General features: G+C 44.7%; 1 protein-coding gene across 1 annotated transcript in view; it reads left to right on the top strand.

Moving 5' to 3' along the window:
• The window catches only part of LOC311141975 (lysyl oxidase homolog 2B-like), a 64,173-nt gene that overhangs the window by 36,957 nt on the left and 11,273 nt on the right, over window positions 1-15,943 (top strand). The window contains exons 5-6 of the mRNA XM_084177512.1: window positions 1,843-2,059; window positions 13,998-14,181. Coding sequence (XP_084033638.1) covers window positions 1,843-2,059; window positions 13,998-14,181 — 401 coding nt within the window. The remainder of the gene's footprint in view (window positions 1-1,842; window positions 2,060-13,997; window positions 14,182-15,943) is intronic.

Here is a 15,943-nt window from a genome sequence, read left to right as displayed (position 1 = left end):
AATCTCACGATACATGGCCCCATTCATTCTTTCCTTTACACGGATCAGTCGTCCTGGTCCCTTTGCAGAAAAACAGCCCCAAAGCATGATGTTTCCACCCCCATGCTTCACAGTAGGTATGGTGTTCTTTTGATGCAACTCAGCATTCTTTGTCCTCCAAACACGACGAGTTGAGTTTTTACCAAAAAGTTATATTTTGGTTTCATCTGACCATATGACATTCTCCCAATCCTCTTCTGGATCATCCAAATGCACTCTAGCAAACTTCAGACGGGCCTGGACATGTACTGGCTTAAGAAGGGGGAAACGTCTGGCACTGCAGGATTTGAGTCCCTGGCGGCGTAGTGTGTTACTGATGGTAGGCTTTGTTACTTTGGTCCCAGCTCTCTGCAGGTCATTCACTAGGTCCCCCCGTGTGGTTCTGGGATTTTTGCTCACCGTTCTTGTGATCATTTTGACCCCACGGGGTGAGATCTTGCGTGGAGCCCCAGATCGAGGGAGATTATCAGTGGTCTTGTATGTCTTCCATGTCCTAATAATTGCTCCCACAGTTGATTTCTTCATACCAAGCTGCTTACCTATTGCAGATGCAGTCTTCCCAGCCTGGTGCAGGTCTACAATTTTGTTTCTGGTGTCCTTTGACAGCTCTTTGGTCTTGGCCATAGTGGAGTTTGGAGTGTGACTGTTTGAGGTTGTGGACAGGTGTCTTTTATACTGATAACAAGTTCAAACAGGTGCCATTAATACAGGTAACGAGTGGAGGACAGAGCAGCCTCTTAAAGAAGAAGTTACAGGTCTGTGAGAGCCAGAAATCTTGCTTGTTTGTAGGTGACCAAATACTTATTTTCCACCATAATTTGCAAATAAATTCATAAAAAATCCTACAATGTGATTTTGGCTGTCATAGTTGACATGTACCTATGATGAAAATTACAGGCCTCTCTCATCTTTTTAAGTAGGAGAACTTGCACAATTGGTGGCTGACTAAATACTTTTTTCCCCCACTGTATATATATATATATATATATATATATATATATATATATATATATATATATATATATATATATATATTAACATTTTTTTTCGTTGTTGCTCAGAATAGTTGGGGGGCCAAATAAAATCACTGCCAGTTGGGGAACCCTGATTTACAGTACGCTGCAGTATAATGCTTTCACAATATTTTATTGTTGATAATACCCAAAATTACTGTAAAAATTACAGTTTTCCGTTACAGTGTAAAAATAGATCACTGTTCCAAAACAAACATGCAATTGCTTTTTCTGTCCTTTTTGTCCTAAATTCAATTTTTCCATCCTACACTCACAACTTCTGTATGTCCCCTGCAGTCTCAATGGCTTAGAACGCTGGCTTTGGATGGGTTCCAGACAGTGAGCAGCAATATTCTTTATCCAGGTTCCAAATGGAAAACCAATGCTGTGTGCGTGTCTCCTCCTCTGCTCTTTAATCTGCTTTCATGTACACCTCTCAGACATGTGATATAGAGACAGGATGAGGACACGCTGTTCTGCCCTAAACGTTCATTAAACACTGGTTGGCACACTCTTAAAAAGTATAGGAATGGATTAACATCCCTGCAGGCCTGGAAGACCTAAATTAACCTCACGTGTTGTTCACATCCCAGACTAAACAGGCACTTCGGTATCCTAATAATGAACCCTTTGTTATCGGATATGCCTTGTTATTTAACCACTAGCTGAATACATACAGTTGATGTTTGATGCTGTAGTGTATAGGTGTTAGGGAAAAAGGGATAGCAGCCTTGTGTATGAAATGTTATTATGACTATGTGTTTGACTATGTGTTTCCCTGTGTTCTCAGGATGTTTGCTCGCAGGAGAAAGCCCTCTTACTGGGATTACTCTGTCAACTGCACTGGAAACGAGGCCCACGTGTCAAGCTGCAAGCTGGGCCATGCCGTGGCAGCGAAGGCCAATAGCACAAGTGGTGGGGGCACGCCTGTGGTGGTCAGCTGTGTGCCAGGAAGAGCCTTCTCCCCAAGCCCCATGACAGGCTTCAGGAAGGCCTTTAGACAAGAGGTAGGTACCACATAAATTTATTTTTATTCTATTGGTTGCAAGAATTTTGTATAATAATTTAAATTGAAAAACTCTACGTTTTGAATCAGGCGTTGTTTTGTGTATCAGTTCATAAACCATGTGCCATGGAATCGGCACATCGAAAATCTCTTCCAGACTATTTTGTTAGCTGCATGTGTGACATAACTCCACCAGTCCTATTTATAATATCATTAACAAATATTATGCCATAAAAAAAAAAATATATATATAGTACCAGTCAAAAGTTTGGACACACCTACTCCTTCCAGGGTTTTTCTTTATTTTCTGAATAGTAGAATAAAAGTGAAGACATCAAAACTATGAAATAACACATATGGAATCATGTAGTAACCAAAGTGTTAAACAAATCAAAATATATTTTATATTTAAGATTCTTCAAATAGCCACCCTTTGCCTTGATGACAGCTTTGCACACTCTTGGCATTCTCTCAACCAGCTTCATGAGGTAGTCACCTGGAATGCATTTCAATTAACAGGTGTGCCTCCTTGAAAGTTAATTTCTTTCCTTCTTAATGTGTTTGAGCCAATCAGTTGTGTTGTGACAAGGTATACAGAAGATAGCCCTATTTGGTAAAAGACCAAGTCCATATTATGGCAAGAACAGCTCAAATAAGCAAAGAGAAACGACAGTCCATCATTACTTTAAGACATGAAGGTCAGTCAATATGGACAATTTCAAGAACTTTGAAGGTTTCTTCAAGTGCAGTCGCAAAAACCATCATGCGCTATGATGAAACTGGCTCTCATGAGGACCGCCACAGGAATGGAAGACCCAGAGTTACCTTTGCTGCAGAGGATAAGTTCATTAAAGTTACCAGCCTTAGAAATTGCAGCCCAAATAAATGCTTCACAGAGTTCAAGTCACAGACACATCTCAACATCAACTCTTCAGAGGGGACTGTGTGAATCAGGCCTTCATGGTCAAATTGCTGAAGAGACCTGCTTGGGCCTAGAAACACGAGGAATGGACATTAGACCGGTGGAAATTTGTCCTTTGGTCTGGAGTCCAAATCTGAGATTTTTGGTTCCAACCGCCGTGTCTTTGTGAGTGAGCAGTGTGGGTGAACGGATGATCTCCACATGTGTATTTCCCACCATAAAGCATGGAGGAGGAGGTGTGATGGTGTGGGGTGCTTTGCTGGTGACACTGTCTGTGATTTATTTTAGAATTCAAGGCACATTTAACCAGCATGGCTACCACAGCATTCTGCAGCGATACGCCATCCCATCTGGTTTGGGCTTAGTGGGACTATCATTTGTTTTTCAACAGGACAATGACCCAACACACCTCCAGGCTGTGTAAGGGCTATTTTATCAAGAAGGACAGTGAAACAATAGCTGGAACGACCTAGCTGTAATATTTGGAGACGCTTTCTCTCCGTTGGGACAGACGCGAACTGGCTGAATCAATTCAGTGGCTAGCTTTTCACTTAACTGGCTAACAGTGGCTACTAAGGGTAAGTTATAACCTACATTTATTTTTGTTTTGTTTTTACATACTGGTAACCAGAGTCATTCAAGGGAATTCGGGACATGGGTGACTAGTTAACGTTAGCTTGGTTCTCTCTGTGTGTTTTGTGCCGTGGGAGGAGGGGTTGGTTCGTTGGCAGAGAGCAATGGCTAGCTAGTATGCTAACTATTCTAGCTAACTAACTGGCTGAATAATTTGACGACATACTCACTCAAACTGTCAAAACTAACCCAAAACTTTACACAACGTTAGACACGGACACAAATTATCTGTTTTGCGTGTTAACACACTGGTGGTTTGTTGTAACCGAGTATTGGTGCTAAACCATGTTATTGGAGGCTGGCATGCTAGTTGGCTATGGCGTCATAGGATTCGGTGCCCTGGATGGTTTTCACGGAAGAATACTGTACCAAGTTAGCTAGCTGAATAAACTAAGTTAGAGTCTATTCCTAGAAAACATTGAACCGCTGTAGTTTACAACAATTATAATTAATAAAGTGGAAGTTGAGAGAGTTATATTTGAGTGTTTCAGTGAAACCTAAGTGAGGGAGGCCCCGCTCTCTTGCTTTTCCCAGATGTTTAGTACATTTCATTCCGATCTCCTTTGCATTTTTGTAGCCTTTTTCTGTAGCCTGTGTCACGCCCTGGCTCTGGGGACTATGTTATGTTGAGCCAGGGTGTGTAATTCTATGTTTGATTTTCTATGTTGGTCTGAGTGACTCCCAATCAGAGGCAACGAGTGTCAGCTGGGTGTCTCTGATTGGGAGCCATATTTAACTGTCGGTCTTTCACTTTGTGTTTGTGGTTTCTTGTTCATTTCGGTTTGTGTTAAACTGTAGACGTCACGTTATCGTTTATTGTTTTGATCGTGTGATCAGTAATAAAAGGATATGTTCACCTTCAACGCTGCGCCTTGGTCCTCATCTCTAACCAACGATCGTGACAGAAGAAACCACCATAACAGGACCAAGCAGCATGAAGAAGAGAGAGGATGGACTTGGGAGCAGTTGAGTAGGAGTCTCGACTGGGCCAAGCCAAGAGAAGAGGAGAGAGGTTGGAGTTTGGAGCAGTGGGGTGAGAGTCTGGCGAGAATGATGGAGGCCTGGCCCACGGGGAGGAGAGACCCCCAGAAATTTTTTAGGGGGGGGCTCACGACGTCGGGGCAGCAGGAGGCCGCTATGGAGCGGTCCAGCGGGGTTGCAGAGGAGGCCGCCAGGTTACGGGGGCCACTGGTAGAAGAGGGGATGGAAGGTGTGGAGGCACGGCGAGAGGTACTGGCGTGTGTTGCCAGTCCGGTCCGGCCCGTTCCAGATCCCGGTGTAGAGCCAGTGGTGTGTGTCCCCAGTACGGTCCGGTCTATTCCTGCTCCCCGCACCAAACCTACGGTGTGCGTCGACAGCCCAGCCCGGCCCGTTCCTGCGCTCCGCACCAAGTCTGTGGTGCGCGTCGCCAGCCCAGTCCGGCCCATCCAAGCTTCCCGCACCAAGCCAGTGGTGTGCGTCGTCAGTCCGGCACGGCCCGTGCCTGCTCTCCGCACCAAGTCTGTGGTGCGTTTCGTCAGCCCTGTCCGGCCCGTTCCTGCTCTCCGCACCAAGTCTGTGGTGCGCGTCGCCAGCCCAGTCCGGCCCATCCAAGCTTCCCGCACCAAGCCAGTGGTGTGCGTCGTCAGTCCGGCACGGCCCGTGCCTGCTCTCCGCACCAAGTCTATGGTGCGTTTCGTCAGCCCTGTCCGGCCCATTCCTGCTCTCCGCACCAAGTCCGTGGTGCGCGTCGCCAGCCCGGTCCGGCCCGTCCAAGCTCCCCGCACCGGGTCAGTGGTGCGCGTCGTCAGCCCGTTCCGGCTCATTCCTGCTCCCCGCACCAAGTCAGGGGTGCGCTTCGTCAGCCCGGTCCGGCCCGTTCCTCCTCCACGCATCAAGCCAGGGGTGTGCGTCGTCAGTCCAGCACAACCCGTGCCTGGGTCATGTCCGGAGCCGGATCCGCCGCCGAGGCGGAGTGCCCACCCGGTCCCTCCCCTGTTGTGGTTGTTTGGCGCGGCCGGAGTCCGCGCCTTTGGGGGGGGGTACTGTCACGCCCTGGCTCTGGGGACTATGTTATGTTGAGCCAGGGTGTGTAATTCTATGTTTGATTTTCTATGTTGGGCTGAGTGACTCCCAATCAGAGGCAACGAGTGTCAGCTGGGTGTCTCTGATTGGGAGCCATATTTAACTGTCGGTCTTTCACTTTGTGTTTGTGGTTTCTTGTTCATTTCGGTTTGTGTTAAACTGTAGACGTCACGTTATCGTTTATTGTTTTGATCGTGTGATCAGTAATAAAAGGATATGTTCACCTTCAACGCTGCGCCTTGGTCCTCATCTCTAACCAACGATCGTGACAGCCTGTCAACTATGTGTCTCTCTATCCATGTTCTCTCCTCTCTGCACAGGCCATACAAACGCTTCACACCGCGTGGCTGCTGCCACTCTAATCTGGTGGTCCCTGCGGCACGACCCATGTGGAGTTCCAGGACTCCGGCAGCCTCTGGAACTGCCGTTCTGCGGCCAACAAGGCAGAGTTAATCTCAGCCTATGTTACCCTCCATTCCTTCGACTTCTTGGCACTGACGGAAACATGGATTACCACAGAAAACACTGCTACTCCTACTGCTCTTTCCTCATCTGACCATGTGTTCTCGCATACCCCTAGAGCATCTGGTCAGCGCGGCGGTGGCACAGGAATCCTCATCTCTCCCAAGTGGACATTCTCTCTTTTTCCCATGACCCATCTGTCTATCTCCTCATTTGAATTCCATGCTGTCACAGTCACTAGCCCATTCAAGCTTAACATCCTTGTCATTTATCGCCCTCCAGGTTCCCTTGGAGAGTTCATCAATGAGCTTGACGCCCTGATAAGTTCCTTTCCTGAGGATGGCTCACCCCTCACAGTTCTGGGTGACTTTAACCTCCCTACGTCTGCCTTTGATTCATTTCTCTCTGCCTCCTTCTTTCCACTCCTTTCCTCTTTTGACCTCACCCTCTCACCGTCCCCCACTACTCACAAGGCAGGCAATACGCTTGACCTCATCTTTACTAGATGCTGTTCTTCTACTAATCTCACTGCAACTCTCCTCCAAGTCTCCGACCACTACTTTGTATCCTTTTTCTCTCTCGCTCTCCTCCAACACTACTCACTCTGCCCCGACTCAGATGGTAATGTGCCGTCGCAACCTTAGCTCTCTCTCTCCCGCTACTCCCTCCTCTTCCATCCTATCATCTCTTCCCACTGCTAAATCCTTCTCCCTCCGATCTCCTGATTCTGCCTCCTTAACCCTCCTCTCCTCCCTTTCTGCATCTTTTGACTCTCTATGTCCCCTATCCTCCTGGCCGGCTCGATCCTCCCCTCCTGCTACGTGGCTTGATGACTCATTGCGAGCTCACAGAAGAGGGCTCCAGGCAGCCGAGTGGAAATGGAGGAACACTAGACTCCCTGCGGACCTGTCATCTTTTCACTCCCTCCTCTCTACATTCTCTTCCTCTGTTTCTGCTGCTAAAGCCACTTTCTACCACTCTAAATTTCAAGCCTCTGCCTCTAACCCTAGGAAGCTCTTTGCCACCTTCTCTCCCTGCTGAATCCTCCTCCTCCTCCCCCTCCCTCCTCCCTCTCTGTGGATGACTTCGTCAACCATTATGAAAAGAAGGTTGACAACATCCGATCCTCATTTATTAAGTCAAATGACACCACTGGTCCTGCTCACACTGCCCTACCCTATGCTTTGACTTCTTTCTCCCCTCTCTCTCCAGATGAAATCTTGCGACTTGTGACGGCCGGCCGCCCAACAACCTGCCTGCTTGACCCTATCCCCTCCTCTCTTCTCCAGACCATTTCCGGAGACCTTCTCCCTTACCTCACCTCGCTCATCAACTCATCCTTGACCGCTGGCCATGTCCCTTCCGTCTTCAAGAGAGCGAGAGTTGCACCCCTTCTCAAAAAACCTACACTCGATCCCTCCGATGTCAACAACTACAGACCAGTATCCCTTCTTTCTTTTCTCTCCAAAACTCTTGAGCATGCCGTCTCAAGCCAACTCTCCTGCTATCTCTCTCAGAATGACCTTCTTGATCCAAACCAGTCAGGTTTCAAGACTGGTCATTCAACTGAGACTGCTCTTCTCTGTGTCACAGAGGCTCTCCACACTGCTAAAGCTAACTCTCTCTACTCTGCTCTTATCCTTCTAGACCTATCCGCTGCCTTTGGTACTGTGAACCATCAGATCCTCCTCTCCACCCTCTCAGAGTTGTGCATCTCCGGCGCAGCTCACTCTTGGATTGCGTCCTACCTGACAGGTCGCTCCTACCAGGTGGCGTGGCGAGAATCTGTCTCCGCACCATGTGCTCTCACCACTGGTGTCCCCCAGGGCTCAGTTCTAGGCCCTCTCCTATTCTCTCTATACACCAAGTCACTTGGCACTGTCATATCCTCACATGGTCTCTCCTATCATTGCTACGCAGACGACACACAATTAATTTTCTCCTTTGTTCCTTCTGATAACCAGGTGGCGAATCGCATCTCTGCATGTCTGGCAGACATATCAGTGTGGATGTTGGATCACCACCTCAAGCTGAACCTTGGCAAGACGGAGCTGCTCTTCCTCCCGGGGAAGGACTGCCCGCTACATGATCTCGCCATCATGGTTGACAACTCCATTGTGTCCTCCTCCCAGAGTGCAAAGAACCTTGGCGTGACCCTGGACAACACCCTGTCGTTCTCCGCTAATATCAAAGCGGTGACCCGATCCTGCAGGTTCATGCTCTACAACATTCGCAGAGTACGACCCTACCTTACACAGAAAGTGGCACAGGTCCTAATCCAGGCACTTGTCATCTCCCGTCTGGATTACTGCAACTCGCTGTTGGCTGGGGTCCCTGCCTGCGCCATTAAACCCCTATAACTTATCCAGAACGCTGCAGCCCGTCTGATGTTCAACCTTCCCAAGTTCTCTCATGTCACCCCGCTCCTCCGCACACTCCACTGGCTTCCAGTTGATGCTCGCATCTACTACAAGACCAGTGTGCTTGCCTACGGAGCTGTGAGGGGAACGGCACCTCCTTACCTTCAGCCTCTGATCAGACCCTACACCCAAACGAGGGCACTACGTTCATCCACCTCTGGCCTGCTAGCCCCCCTACCTCTACGGAAGCACAGTTCCTGCTCAGCCCAGTCAAAGCTATTCGCTGCTCTGGCACCCCAATGGTGGAACAAGCTCCCCCACGACGCCAGGACAGCGGAGTCACTGACCACCTTCCGGAGACACTTGAAACCCTACCTCTTTAAGGAATACCTGGAATAGTATAAAGTAATCCTTCTTCCCCCACGCCCCATAAAAAATATATTTAAAAAAGATGGTTGTCCCACTGGCTATCATAAGTTGAATGCACCAATTTGTAAGTCGCTCTGGATAAGAGCGTCTGCTAAATGATGTAAATGTAAATGTAAATGGAGTGCTGCATCAGATGACTTGGCCTCCACAATCTCCCGACCTCAACCAAATTGAGATGGTTTGGGATGAGTTGGACATCAGAGTGAAGGAAAAGCAGCCAACAAGTGCTCAGCATATGTGGGAACTCCTTCAAGACTGTTGGAAAAGCATTCCAGGTGAAGCTGGTTGAGAGAATGCCAAGAGTGTGCAAAGCTGTCAACAAGGCAAAGGGTGGCTATTTGAAGAATCTCAAATATAAAATATATTTTGATTTGTCCAACTCTTTTTTGGTTACTACATGATTCCATATGTGTTATTTCATAGCTTTGATGTCTTCACTATTATTCTACAATGTAGAAAATAGTAAAAATAAAGAAAAACCCTTGAATGAGAACTTTTGACTGGTACTGTATACAGTAGATGACTGGTAGCGGGAGTTGAAACCACCGCGCCTCCATCTTGGCACTCCCCCACCTATGTAAAAAATATTTTGGAAGCTATAGCAATGCATTTATTAATGTCTACATTCCTTTTTGCCATGTTTATTCTATTACAGACACCTTAAATCATACTTTTCAATTATATTATGTGAGCTAAACATATATAATAAAACAAATTGAGATTACTGTCCCAACTAGAACAGAAAAATACTTAAATACATGTAATTTTGTCCTTTAAACATTTAATTGAAATTCTGTAGAATTCCATTCATTCCTATGGAGGACTGCTCCTACTTGGGAGTGCCAATATGGCCGACCGGTGGCTTCAAAGCCTCTCAATGACCAATATATAGCAATAGCAATCCAGGGTTTATATACTTCATTGGTTGTTCAACAGGAGTGACGAGTGTGTTAATATAATGGTAATATTGTCAAAATTCTGCTTTTAACAACCAGAAGAATTGGTAAAAAAAAAGGTTATGCCTGCCAACATATTAGGCGATAATTAAGAGAAGTGATCCTTTCAGAAGAAATTATATCAAACGTTTTACAATTGCAACATTAAGATGTTCAGTCTGAGGTATGCTATAGAGTTCACAGCTGGCGATGCCTCATTGCAATTGGTTATTCCCCATCATTTTTAACAATGTCAATGAGCGTCATCACTATCTTTCCTTTGCTGTACCTCAAACTGTCGTGATTACCAGCGGAGATAAACTTTTTTGAGTTGATTTTACTCCTGGCTCAGAGTTTGTCTGGGCAGTGTCTTAACATCATCCTAAAACCTACTCTGAAATGAGAGTTTTTTTAGTTTTAAAACAGGTTTTAACAGGATTCCTAGGACCCTTCTGAGATGCTTTGTGGATATGGCACAGAGCTTGACACCCTAGGCCTATTGTATTGTCTATGTTTTGTTGAATTATGGGTTGAATTGAAACAATAGCTGTTGATGAATGCAAATTATATATAGGCCTAAATAGCATTATTGATGATATGAGTGATAAAGTATGGTCACATTTAATTTGCTCTGTTAAACCTACCCTTTGGAATGACTTCGACAGCAACAGTGAATCTGTTTCGTTTTTAAGTGGAGATCTCTTAACAATCACTCTCTTGATAACACATTGGTAATAGTCAGTGACAAATCTCAAAGCTAAATAGTGCTGGGAGACCAAAGGGTAGCTGTAGATAGATCAATTCTCCAGTAGGAGGTGCTGCCCAGTCAATTTTTCTGATAGTGGATATAACGTTGATGATCTGACGTTGTTTTAAAGGTACGAATTCAACATATTTTATACAAGGTTTGTCTATGCTGAAATTTGGTTACCATGATGACATAATCCTGTGGTTGAAATTTCACCCTCAAAACCACAGTTTACATTGATTACTTTTTCCAAATCAATCCAATGTATTTTCTACGTAGATTCCACGTCACAATACATTGACAAATTATGATGAAACAACGTTGATTCAACCAGTTTGTGCCCAGTGGGAAAGCATTATTTTTACACTGTGAAGTATTAGGATCCTGAACTAGTTGAGGCAGAAGCCTTGAGGCAGAAGAAGACTAAGCTGTGATGCCAGAGTTGTTTGGGCCCACTGCTAATAAGCTAATTCTCTGCATTTGAGAATGCCATTCCTGTCCTTGCTTGGGTTCAGATTGTCAATCCCATTTTCTAAACCATATTTCCCTCTTTCCCTGCCACAGGTTCACCTAAGAAATGTTAAGTTCAAATCTGGTATTGGGAACAAAAAGAGGTCAATACACGTCTTCTAAAATAGACTAGTATTTTAATTAATGCAAAACACTTGAATGGTAAATATGATGTTCGTATATACGGGTCCACTGAAATACCACACAGGACAGACAGAGAACTGAGCCATTGTCATAAGTTCTTCTTTAAATACTCTGACAGAGATAGTTCCTGCTCCAAGCAGGCCTATCAGAGTAGAGACTGAGCGTGGTTTAGACTTACTCAGCCTATCGTTGGCGCACAGGCTGGTCCCAGCCCCTTGGCGCTTCACTGTTGCCAGGTGTTCGTTGTTTTGCAACTTGTCCAGAGAGTCAGCACTTTTGCAGTACACGTCCTTGAGCGCGGTTTAACAAAGAGGCTGTGTTTGTGTATGTGAGACACAAGTTCTTATCTCCCCCTACTCCCTAACAGCTCCTCACATAAATCACAGCTTGTTATGTTAAACAATTTATATCAGTACAGTACAAACCTATTATGTTTAATCATTAATGCATTCTTTCTAAGCTAGGCATCACATCTAGTTATAAGAAAATAGATCCCCACAGAAATATTCAGGTATCACCCAAATACTTACTGCTTTTGAATATGTACACATTCTATGATGGTTTTGGTATTTTATTATGTTTTTCAGATACCTATTTAGAATATTATAATATACATGTACTGTGGGGGAAAAAAGTATTTAGTCAGCCACCAATTGTGCAAGTTCTCCCACTTAAAAAGATGAGAGAGGCCTGTAATTTTCATCATAGGTACACGTCAACTATGACAGACAAACTGAGAAAAAAAATCCAGAAAATCACATTGTAGGATTTTTAATGAATTTATTTGCAAATTATGGTGGAAAATAAGTATTTGGTCAATAACAAAAGTTTCTCAATACTTTGTTATATACCCTTTGTTGGCAATGACACAGGTCAAACGTTTTCTGTAAGTCTTCACAAGGTTTTCACACACTGTTGCTGGTATTTTGGCCCATTCCTCCATGCAGATCTCCTCTAGAGCAGTGATGTTTTGGGGCTGTCGCTGGGCAACACGGACTTTCAACTCCCTCCAAAGATTTTCTATGGGGTTGAGATCTGGAGACTGGCTAGGCCACTCCAGGACCTTGAAATGCTTCTTACGAAGCCACTCCTTCGTTGCCCGGGCGGTGTGTTTGGGATCATTGTCATGCTGAAAGACCCAGCCACGTTTCATCTTCAATGCCCTTGCTGATGGAAGGAGGTTTTCACTCAAAATCTCACGATACATGGCCCCATTCATTCTTTCCTTTACACGGATCAGTCGTCCTGGTCCCTTTGCAGAAAAACAACCCCAAAGCATGATGTTTCCACCCCCATGCTTCACAGTAGGTATGGTGTTTTTTGGATGCAACTCAGCATTCTTTGTCCTCCAAACACGACGAGTTGAGTTTTTACCAAAAAGTTATATTTTGGTTTCATCTGACCATATGACATTCTCCCAATCCTCTTCTGGATCATCCAAATGCACTCTAGCAAACTTCAGACGGGCCTGGACATGTACTGGCTTAAGCAGGGGGACACGTCTGGCACTGCAGGATTTGAGTCCCTGGCAGGATTTGAGCTTTGTTACTTTGGTCCCAGCTCTCTGCAGTTCATTCACTAGGTCCCCCCGTGTGGTTCTGGGATTTTTGCTCACCGTTCTTGTGATCATTTTGACCCCACGGGGTGAGATCTTGCGTGGAGCCCCAGATCGAGGGAGATTATCAGTGGTCCTGTATGTCTTCCATTTCCTAATAATTGCTCCCATAGTTGATTTCTTCAAACCAAGCTGCTTACCTATTGCAGATTCAGTCTTCCCAGCCTGGTGCAGGTCTACAATTTTGTTTCTGGTGTCCTTTGACAGCTCTTTGGTCTTGGCCATAGTGGAGTTTGGAGTGTGACTGTTTGAGGTTGTGGACAGGTGTCTTTTATACTGATAACAAGTTCAAACAGGTGCCATTAATACAGGTAACGAGTGGAGGACAGAGGAGCCTCTTAAAGAAGAAGTTACAGGTCTGTGAGAGACAGAAATCTTGCTTGACCAAATACTTATTTTCCACCATAATTTGCAAATAAATTCATTAAAAATCCTACAATGTGATTTTCTGGAGAAAAAAATCTCAATTTGTCTGTCATAGTTGACATGTACCTATGATGAAAATCATATTTTTAAGTGGGAGAACTTGCACAATTGGTGGCTGACTAAATACTTTTCCCCCCCCACTGTATACTGGGAATAAACATAGGTTATAGTTTCCTTTTTTGGCATTGGAAACACAAACCACAAAGCAGTGCCAATCCCAAACTGCATGCAAACGCTTATGCATTGCTGTCTATAATTACAAATCTGAGTAAATAAGATACGGTTATGCTACTAATGTGTCCACTTCCAATTTGCCAAAACCGTAAATGGGAGTAGCATTTACCTACTGTGTAAACTTGGAGCCACGCAGTCTGTAGCCTCACAACCCTCACTCAACCTTTCTTCTAGCTTCTCAGAAAGTCTGGGATAGAGCCAACTCAAAACTGAGGTTTTGGAACTCTTTATAAATGGCACCCTCTAGACAGTTATTTATTTCTCTATAAGGAATCATTCATTTATGGAAAGTTGAACTCTGTAATTCTGCTTTTTGGACCAGTAAGGTCTACGTACTGTGCCTTCTATTGTCTTTCATATTTCAGTATGTGTTAATGTGACATAATGCATATGCCTTGCTTTGGGTGTTCGAATAACTCAGCCTACTATGTGTCTGATCTCCGTCTTGTTCCTGCAGCAAACGTTGGTGCGTCTGCGAGGTGGGGCCATCGTAGGGGAAGGTCGTGTGGAGGTGCTGAAGAACGGCGAGTGGGGAACCATCTGTGATGATAATTGGAGCCTCCTGTCAGCCACGGTGGTGTGTCGAGAGCTGGGCTTCGGGAGTGCCAAGGAGGCCCTGTCTGGTGGTCGGCTTGGACAGGGTAGGGATTGGAACTCAGTCCTACTTACATTAACAGTGCCATTCACAACAATACATCTGGCCAAATACATAATGGGCATTCCAACATATTGGTCAGCCTAGCAGTTGACTGGGCTGAAGATGAAGTTGACTATTATAATGTTTGATCTATGTAAAAGGCCTTAAATAGATTAAGGCCTTTTGCTCCTGTAAGAGCGTCTGTTAAATGACTAAAATGTAAATGTAAATGTAATTAAAAACAAACCTTTGTTATTACAGAAGTAATCAAAATCGGATTAGTGGTCAAGCAGGTTTTTCTGGTCTCTTTTAGAGCAGTTGTACAAGAGTATTGGGTTTGTTTCATCATTTTCAATCAACTGTCAATCAATCAACATGGGCCTAACGCACAAAGCCTGAGTAGCAATATGAGATAACCACTTGAATTCCTGGAATACCAAGACACATTTACATGAACAACTTAATTGTGTACTGTAGCTTTAGAGCTACATGTGCTCACCAAATGTTGCAAAGGGAAAATGTCCAAAAGACCCTTATTTGCCGGCCTTTTGAGCCCCACACTAACCCTGACCTGAACAACAGGAGGTGCCCTGGAGGAGCGGACCAGGCTGGGTTATAGAAATGGAATGGATCAGTTCAACTTTTTATTTGTTCTCTGCAGTTCAGGGCCCATATTCATAAAGCTTCACAGAGTAGGAGTGCTGATCTAGGATAAGTTTGGCCTTTTAGATCATAATGACTAAGATAACATGAAAAAGTGGGACCTGTTCCTAGATCAGCATTCCTACTCTGATTCTTTGTGAATACAGGCTCAGGGTCACAGTGAGCTGAACAATGCAAGGCCATACTCGCCATATTCCAGTACTGTAATTGAAAGGCTGTAGTGGAGAGAAATACTATATTTAAAGAGTACATACTCCCTTATCTGTTTGGAAGACCTCGTCTTTCCCTCCAGGGACATGGGCCCTGCCCAAACGAGGACCTACCATTTATTGACCAGTTTCCTCTCACTCAGTGTTACCTGCGGAGATATTGGTTACCATGGATTTTTTTTTACTGCAGAGGCAGACCAATAACAGAGGCATGGACCCTCTCAATATACAGTATGTATCACTGACTCACAGTCAAAATGATGTGTTCAGCAGATCTTACAGTAACTGTGTCTTTAAATAACTCAACAATTTTAAGTGAGACTGAAGTAGATGGTATGTTTCCTTGTAACTGGGTGTTTCTCATAATACATTTTAGTCGACACTCTTATCCAGTAGTGAGTTCATACATTTTCATACTGGTCCCCCGTGAGAATCGAACCCACAACCCTGTCGATGCAAGTGCCATGCTCTACCAGCTGAGCTACACAGGACCCTATAACCAGGGTTGAAAGGAATTGCACACTGCTGTTTTCCGAATAGGTACCGCTATTATTAATTTTATCTCTGAGCTAGTCCACCTAGGCATGAGACTGAAAAAAGGAGTAGTAAATTCCAGAATAATGCCACATTATAGAACATGGAAACAGCAGACAGGGGCTATGTTTCAAATGGCACCCTATCCCTTACATAGTGTACTACCCAATGGGCCCTGGTCAAAAGTAGTACACTATATATCGTTGCTGTCTGATGAAAACCTCTTAGCACCAAAACAGGAACCTTTCAGGAAATTGAAGAAATTACCATATTTTCCCATTAACAAACATACGTTTTGAGTTATTTCAAATGCATTTTATATTTATTGGTCCTAGAGTCATGAAATGTTCAGCATTCATT

The sequence above is a fragment of the Coregonus lavaretus genome (assembly GCF_964263955.1).
Source record: "Coregonus lavaretus genome assembly, chromosome: 14".
NCBI lineage: Eukaryota > Metazoa > Chordata > Actinopteri > Salmoniformes > Salmonidae > Coregonus > Coregonus lavaretus.
The sequence above is the reverse complement of the archived record's forward strand: the minus strand, read 5'-3'. Positions and strand labels throughout refer to the sequence as shown.